This window comes from Lolium rigidum, chromosome 7 (assembly GCF_022539505.1).
Source record: "Lolium rigidum isolate FL_2022 chromosome 7, APGP_CSIRO_Lrig_0.1, whole genome shotgun sequence".
NCBI classification, from domain to species: Eukaryota; Viridiplantae; Streptophyta; class Magnoliopsida; order Poales; family Poaceae; genus Lolium; species Lolium rigidum.
This window is the reverse complement of record NC_061514.1, coordinates 90,885,496-90,893,571: the sequence shown is the minus strand read 5'-3', so window position 1 is coordinate 90,893,571 and position 8,076 is coordinate 90,885,496. Positions and strand designations below refer to the sequence as shown.

Here is an 8,076-nt window from a genome sequence, read left to right as displayed (position 1 = left end):
GATCGAGAGCAATTAAAATTAGCTCTCTGCAAGGTAATGCCACACAAGTGGTGAATGGACAAAGACTCAAGCATTATATCTCGGGTGATTCTTATAATGAAGATGTTGATGTTATTCAAGTGGTAACTCCGGAAGCCTTCATCAAAGGTCAAGTTGACAGTCCTTCAGAGTCCGACTTTGAATAGGTAACAGTTCTGGTAAGAAAAAGTCCGCGTTTAACTTTCCGAACAATATTTTTGCAACTTTTGGAAAATATGAAAAATTACGAGATCGAAACGGAGTGGAGGAGACGCACGAGGGCGTGCCCCCACAGGCCGGCGCGGGCCCCAGCCTGGCCGCGCCGCCCTGTGAGGAGGGCCCCTCGTCGCCCCTCTCCGACTCTGGTTCGACCTGGTACTTTCCGTTTATCGAGAATTTTTTTGCTATATAATCCCCCGGACCCCTGGAGGTCCGTATATCGTTTTCTCGACGTGTTTTGTTTTGAGCTGTTTCTCGCCAGGATCCCGTCTTTGATCTAGAAGCACCATGGTCTCCAACAACAAGGACAAGGAGCCTTCGGAGGAAGGTATTCAAGACCCCGAGTTGAAGGAAGAAGTCAAGGAGGATGAAGAGGAAGTCGAAGAAGTTCCGCGAGTACGCCCGCGCGCCACCATTGCAAGCATCGGAGTGGTGTCAAACCCGTTCAACGCCAAGAAGAGTGCACGGATTAGCACAGGAGGAAGAGTTCCACGTCACTACCTAGCTCCAAGGACATCTCCAGCAGGCACCTATCACCCCTTCCACATTCTAATCCATAATAGTCAAACTGAAAGGGTTCCCAAAGCAGTGCTGCCCAGCAACTGGGATATAGATCATTCTAACGCTGCAGGAAGGATGAAGCCCGAGGCTGAAGAGTGGGGAAACAACTCTAGGAGCTGGGACTCGCCGTCGGACGTGCTTCTTAACCGCGTCGAGCACAATTCAGAGATGATCCGCAACCTCACGTACATGATTGATGAGCTAAAGGAGCTAGTTGAGAAGCTTATCGGGAATTCACCATCACCACCGCCGGAGGAGTAATTCATCATCGGTATTGGCATCCCCTTGGTTTGTTCCAAGCTTGGGGGAGTGCCGCGGTATCATATCATCACTATCTTTTACCTTTTTACTTTCAGGTAGTGTCATATCATGAGTAGGGAAGTTATCATATAAGATGTGTTGCGATATGGAAGTATCTCTCTTTAGTTGGTTATCTATGTATCCCTTGGGGTGAGTTATCGTTATGGAATATTAATGAGAAGTCTTATCATTTACATATTGCACATCTTATTTTAGTTTGCAATTTTTATTATATGATTGATCTTGTTGTTAGTATGAGTATCACTTTGGGAGCATTGAGTAAATCTATTTGGTTTTGGCAAACTTAGCATTGGTCAATAGCAACAACACTTTAGTTTTAAGTAGAGAAGAGGAAATACATGTAGATATGTTATCATCTTTCTTGTTAGCTCCTAGCTTATTATTCTGAAGTTAAAATTGTTTGTGCTTACAAGTAAGATGCATGATTGTTTCTGCCACATGTAGATTTGTTTGTTTCCCTCAACTCTTATGCTTGCTAATTAACCTTGCTAGCCAAAGACCTGTACCGAGAGGGAATACTTCTCGTGCATCCAAAACCCTTAAACCGAACCTATGCCATCAGTGTCCACCATAACTACCTACTATGTGGTATTTCCCTGCCATTCCAAGTAAATACTTCATGTGCTACCTTTAAACAATTCAAAATTTATTACTTCTTATTTGTGTCAATGTTTTATAGCTCATGAGGAAGTATGTGGTGTTTTATCTTTCGATCTTGTTAGGCAGTCTTCCACTAATGGACTAGTGGCTTCATCCACTTATCCTATAATTTTGCAAAAAGAGCTGGCAACAGGGTTCCCAGCCCCAATTAATCAACCTTCATTAATAACCCTCTTCACATGTTTTGCCCTGATTCATCAGTAAGCAACTTAATTTTGCAATAGACACTCCTCCATGGTATGAGATTGTTGGAAGGAACCCGAGGATTCGGTTAGCCATGGCTTGTGTAAGCAAAGGTTGGGGGAGTGTCATCCTTAAATAAACTAAAGTACATGTGTAAACAAAAGAGAAGAGGGATGATCTACCTTGCTGGTAGAGATAATGTCCTTCATGGGAGCCGCTCTTTGGAGGTCTGTTTGGCAAGGGGGTTAGAGTACCCGCTACCATTCGTTGATAACAACAAACACCTCTCAAAACTTTACTTTTATGCTCTTTATACGATTTCAAAACTTAAAAAGCTCTAGCACATGATTTAATCCCTGCTTCCCTCTGCGAAGGGCCTGTCTTTTACTTTATGTTGAGTCAGTAAACCTATTTCCCTCCATCTCAAGCAAGCATTTGAGTTGTTGTGATCAAACCATTTATATTGTGATCTATTTCATCATGTCTTTTACTCTTTCTTGTTTAGTACAAGTTTTATCTCAATGAATAGAGCTTTGAAAGTTATCAATGGCTATGAGGAGATTACTATGATTGAGTATGCAAGTTTATTATAAGCTTTAATATGAGAGCGCTGCTCAATAGATAAGTATAATCTGTTAACTGTTCTCTGACCAAGAACAAAGTTTGCCATCACCAATTATGATTCCTTATGCACCTTTATTTGTGATTACCTTCTACTTGTTTCAAGTTGAATTATATGAGGAAGTTGTTTACTAGAATGTATTGTGTGAATGAATATGATGCTTTTTGTCCGTATTTTATTTATCGACTCTTCACTCCATAAACACGTGGTCTTGTTTACCGAGTTCAGTTTCGCTTGGGGACAAGCGAAGTCTAAGCTTGGGGGAGTTGATACGTCCATTTTGCATCACTATTTTATATCATAATTTGTTGTTATTCATTGATATATTTCATATTTGGAGATGATACTTATGTTATTTCATCTATTTTGCATGTTTCATGATTATTTGGGGATCGCGCACCGGAGCCAGGATTCTGCTGGAAAAAGCACCGTCAATATTTCGGAAGACCAACAGTTGACAACAATTATATGAAAAATCCTATTTTTCCAGATGACGAAGGGAGCCAGAAGGGGGAGCCGAGGGGACCCGAGGTGGGCCCACCTCATAGGCCGGCGCGGCCCAAGGCCTGGCCGCGCCGCCCTGTGAGGAGGGGGCCCACAGCCCCCTCTCGCCTCCTTTTCTTCGCGTACGTCTTCGTCCCGAAAACCTAAGCCCCGGAGGATAGTCGCGAAGAGTCACAGCCGCCTCTCGCAGGGCGGAGAACACCGGAGAGAAAAGAGCTCTCCGGCAGGCTGAAATCTGCCGGGGAAATTCCCTCCCGGAGGGGGAAATCGACGCCATCGTCACCGTCATCGAGCTGGACATCATCTCCATCATCATCACCATCATCATCATCATCATCATCATCATCACCGCCATCTCCACCGCTGCACCTCGTCACCGCTGTAACAATTTGGGTTTGATCTTGTTTGTTTGATAGGGGAAACTCTCCCGGTGTTGATTTCTACTTGTTATTGATGCTATTGAGTGAAACTATTGAACCAAGGTTTATGTTCAGATTGTTATTCATCATCATATCACCTCTCATCATGTTCCATATGATGTCTCGTGAGTAGTTCGTTTAGTTCTTGAGGACATGGGTGAAGTCTAAATGTTAGTAGTGAATTATGTTGGTTAGTATTCAATGTTATGATATTTAAGTTGTGGTGTTATTCTTCTAGTGGTGTCGTGTGAACGTCGACTACACGACACTTCACCATTTATGGGCCTAGGGGAGTGCATCTTGTATTCGTTTCCCAATTGCGGGGTTGCCGGAGTGACGAAACCTAAACCCCGTTGGTATATCGGTGCAGGAGGGATAGCAGGATCTCAGAGTTTAAGGCTGTGGTTAGATTTATCTTAATTACTTTCTTGTAGTTGCGGATGCTTGCAAGGGGTATAATCACAAGTATGTATTAGTCCTAGGAAGGGCGGTACATTATCATAGGTTCACCCACACAACACTTATCAAAACAATGAAGATTAATCAGCTATATGAAGCGAAAGCACTAGACTAAATTCCCGTGTGTCCTCAAGAACGTTTGGTCATTATAAGTAAACAAACCGGCTTGTCCTTTGTGCTAAAAAGGATTGGGCCACTCGCTGCAATTATTTCTCTCGCACTTTACTTACTTGTACTTATTTCATCTGCTATATCAAAACCCCTGAATACTTGTCTGTGAGCATTTACAGTGAATCCTTCATCGAAACTGCTTGTCAACACCTTCTGCTCCTCATTGGGTTCGACACTCTTATTTATCGAAAGTACTACGATACACCCCCTATATTTGTGGGTCATCAGAGACCGCGGCTGGCGGCGCTAGGGTTCGCCCTGGCGTCGCCCTGGGGGACGACGCGAGGACGCGTACCAGTTCGCCTTCTATCTATTGTTGCTTCTCGTCAGCATTGTCACAACTCAAATCACCCATTTGAATTGTCAGTCGATTTGCAAGGCTGCAACAAGATACTTCATAGTTTGACACCTTCTACAACATCACTACCTAGCTAGTGACTTGAAATCTTGAGTACACACTGTCACCACTCGGTTGGTGAGGCATGGTAACAAATTTCAAAAATTTGTTGTCCATGTTGTAGGCATCCTAGTAGACTGGATAGGAGGTGCATTTCGAACATTGATGTCCAATGGCAGCATCCGGTATTCGATGTCGAGATCTCTCAAGATCTTCATCATCTCGTGGAGAATCAGTTCCCTCCTCTCAAATCGCATTCCCATGTCCTGGAAGTTGATGGTGTGGCGGCACCATATGGATATCTTTAGTCGGTTTGTATCATCGATATCACGGAGGACGACCATGGAACCAGGGTACCAATGTTCTTTCTTGTTGTCGAGATAACTGAAAATTTGAAAGGACAAGTTAGGAAAAAAAACTAATGCAATCAAGTGATTGGTCGTGACAGTGTAGGAATGAAAACGAGGCAAAAGAGGAATGACACGTACTGCATTAGTCTTTCTTTCATGAGGGCCAGTTTCTCCGCCGGTGTAGCAACATGAACGGAGAAGTCAATGGCGTCTCCCATATCAGGACTCCGGTAGTAATTCATAATCGGCAAGACGGCGAGCTGACTGTTTGGATAGTAAACCTTGAGGTTGTCATATCTTAGGAAGATCGTCGTTAAGATGTTCATTTCCTCAACGACCACCTGAAATCCAAGTCTCAAGGGTTATAGTACTAATATGTCAGTTCAGTAAAAGCTTACAGAGGCAAGGATATATTATCAGCTAACCTGCATTCCATCGACTTCACAGCGGTCGCCAACATCGAAAGGGTGCATCACGAACAAGAAGATGATGGCCTCGAAGATGGTCTTGAGGGTGTTGCCGAACATGAAGACCGCGACGAGGAGCTGCGAGCTGAGGACGACGAAGACGCGCGTGGTGGCGATCTCCAGGATGAGGAGCCAGAGCGCGAGGACGATGAGCGCGACGACGACGTTGGCCATCTGGTGGAGCTTGTTCACTGCAGTTTTCGTGTCATTCAGCGTCAGCGCAAGAGCTTTGCGCTCCCTGAACGCGTTCACCACCCAGTTCTTGAGCGACCTCTTGCTGACCCTGTTGTTCTCCTGCGCTCCTTCGAAGAGATTCATCGCTTTCAGAGCCTCCTCTGGCCTCATGAATCGCATCATATCCGACAAGTATATGTGCCTGCAAGAATTGTATCAGCACTTTGACATGGCATTTCGAAAGCTTTTTTGATCAGTAAAGAGATAATGTACTCACTTTGATCCCGGTTTAGCGACATTGTGGAAGATCCTCTTGGCAGCAACCTTAGCCTCGTGCTCGCTGTGTATCTGCGTGGCCAGCTCGTCCTCCTGGCCCGTCGCGTGCTTGATCTGGTCGTCCATGGTGGTCAGCGCCCCATACCGGACGATCCTCATCAGCCTCTTCATGCTCCACGCCGAAATGTTCTTCTGGCTGAGCCTGTGGAGCTGGTCGATCGATATCCCATCGTCAAAATTATGCCGCTCCGACTTCTGCCTCTGCAGCTGCTTGCTGCTGGTCCCCCGCCTGGACGAGGCCGCCGTGAGGCGCCCGCTCTTGGGCACCAGAGTCTCCGTCGGCATCGTCGCCGCCTGGAGCTCGTTCGGCATGGCGGCCCCGGCGCTCCGCAGCCGCTGCACCTCGGCGATCATGTGGCTCTCCTCGATCAGCGGCGGGCCGGAGAGGGTCTCGATGACGTACTGGTTGAAGAGCGCGTCCTGGATCCTGTCGAAGTAGGTGGAGACGTGGAAGGAGGATGCCAGCACCTTGAGCAGCAGCGTTTTCACCAGCCGGACCACGGTGGCGACGAGCAGGCACAGCAGCACCTTGGTCACGTACGGCAGCACCGTCGTGGGGTTCTCCTCCTTCACGTTGCTGTCGAACAGCAGGTGCCAGGAGATGAGCGCCACGCCGAGCCAGAGCACGTTGCGGACGGCGTTGCGCACGCCGTACACGAAGTAGAGCACCTTCTTCCGGAGCATGAAGTTGCGCTCCACGAAGAAGACGCACACGCGGACGGCCCAGCCGGAGACGAGGCGGCCGCAGATGAGCACGAACACCAGCACCTCCCACTTCCAGAGGTGGAGCCCAGACATCATCTTCCCTGACAAGCTGGGTATGGTGAGGCTGCACACCAGCGAGGCCACGATAATCACTAGGCCAACCCATTCTAGGATGATGAGGCAGCCCGTCGGCTCGCGCTTGAGGTCGGCGGTGAGGCCCTCGTCGACGAACGGGTCGTCGTCTTCGTCCTCGAACATGCCGCCGCCTGACTTGCCGATGGGGCCGGAGGTCTTGCCTATCAGCCCCGACTTGCCGATCAGACCTGACCGGAGCTGCCCGGACCTGGGCGGCCCCTTCATGACGAATGACTTGCGATCGTTGCGCTCCCCCTCGGAGCCGGCGGGGCCATTCGACGGCGGCGGGGGATCCATCAGCCGTGAGCGCGTCTTGCTGCGCGGCAGCAGGCTGCAGGCCCCCGTCGACGTCGACGTGCAACGTAGCACCTCAGCGGTGTCGACCCCCGCATTGCCAGCCTGGTTTCGACTGTCGGTGGCGTTCGAGGACGAGGAGGCCGTCGACGACGACTGGCCGAACCGCTTGTGTGGGTCTTGGAACGAGACGCGCAGCTCCCGGGAGCCAGAAATGGACGTCGGCGCGCGCGGCGGCCGTCCTGTCTCCTCCACCTCCAGGTCGGGATCGAGCGACAGCTCGCAGCCGGCCGCCGCCTGCTTCCGTAGGAAGTTACCGATCAGGCGGCCAGCTGGGTCATCGCTGAATTCCTCCCCGATGCTCAGCGCCGGCGACGTGGGCGACTCGGACTGCGGCAGGCGGTTCTTGAAGCTGAACGCCTCGCCGATGCGGCGGCTCCGGGCATTGGGCGAGGTCGACCCCGACCCCGAACCTGGCGCGTGCGATGTCGAGGCGCCGTCGGCTTCGATCTTGACGACGACCTCCCGGGGGCGGTCGGTGTCGCGGCCTTGGTCCTGCTCGAAATCGAAGGAACCGGACTTGGACGACCCCAACGACTTGGTGTCGCTGCCCTTCCGCTGATGATCCATCAGCCGGACGGGGCAGTGAGAACCACCCGGCAAGCTAACCAGCAAGTCCGGTGGCCGGCCTGCCGAGGATCACCAACTGGGAGGCTCGCTCGCGGTGCCGGGTCTGGAGGAGACAAAGCGGTGCCGGATGCTCAGGCCGTCTCCGTGCACCGGCCGGCACGCGCGCGCATGCAACGCAACCCTAACGGCCGGCGCCAATGGGTGCACCGGCCGGCCTGCGGCGAACAATGTTGATCGATCACGCTACGGCCGGGGCTGATCGCGGCAAACACAGAAGCTATCAGCCCGGCGCGCGGCGTGAGCGTCGTCGTCGGAAAAATGTGGAGGGGAGGCAACGGGAGCCCGTGAACCTCGTGCGTATATTGGGATGCAAAATGTGCAGGAGTCTACGTGGCTGCTTTTGGTGGGCTGGTGGTGGCGGTGAAGCTTGGTGGGCTGGCGCTGGTTATTT

General features: G+C 50.2%; 1 protein-coding gene across 1 annotated transcript; it reads right to left on the bottom strand.

Moving 5' to 3' along the window:
- Window positions 1-4,577: 4,577 nt before the first annotated feature.
- LOC124671658 (mechanosensitive ion channel protein 5-like) lies at window positions 4,578-7,625 on the bottom strand. The gene is made up of 4 exons (XM_047208003.1): window positions 5,803-7,625; window positions 5,310-5,727; window positions 5,023-5,225; window positions 4,578-4,918 (listed from the first exon to the last, which is right to left on the bottom strand). Exons 1-4 carry the CDS (start codon window positions 7,623-7,625, stop codon window positions 4,633-4,635), a joined length of 2,730 nt encoding a protein of 909 aa, XP_047063959.1. The 3' UTR covers window positions 4,578-4,632.
- Between the last annotated feature and the right edge of the window lie 451 nt (window positions 7,626-8,076).

Coding starts and splice junctions, on each gene's coding strand:
- LOC124671658 (XM_047208003.1), bottom strand. CDS start 7,625: ATGGATCATCAGCGGAAGGGCAGCGACACCAAGTCGTTGGGGTCGTCC. Junction 5,728..5,802: donor GTCGCTAAACCGGGATCAAA/GTGAGTACATTA, acceptor CAATTCTTGCAG/GCACATATACTTGTCGGATA. Junction 5,226..5,309: donor GTGAAGTCGATGGAATGCAG/GTTAGCTGATAA, acceptor CTTGGATTTCAG/GTGGTCGTTGAGGAAATGAA.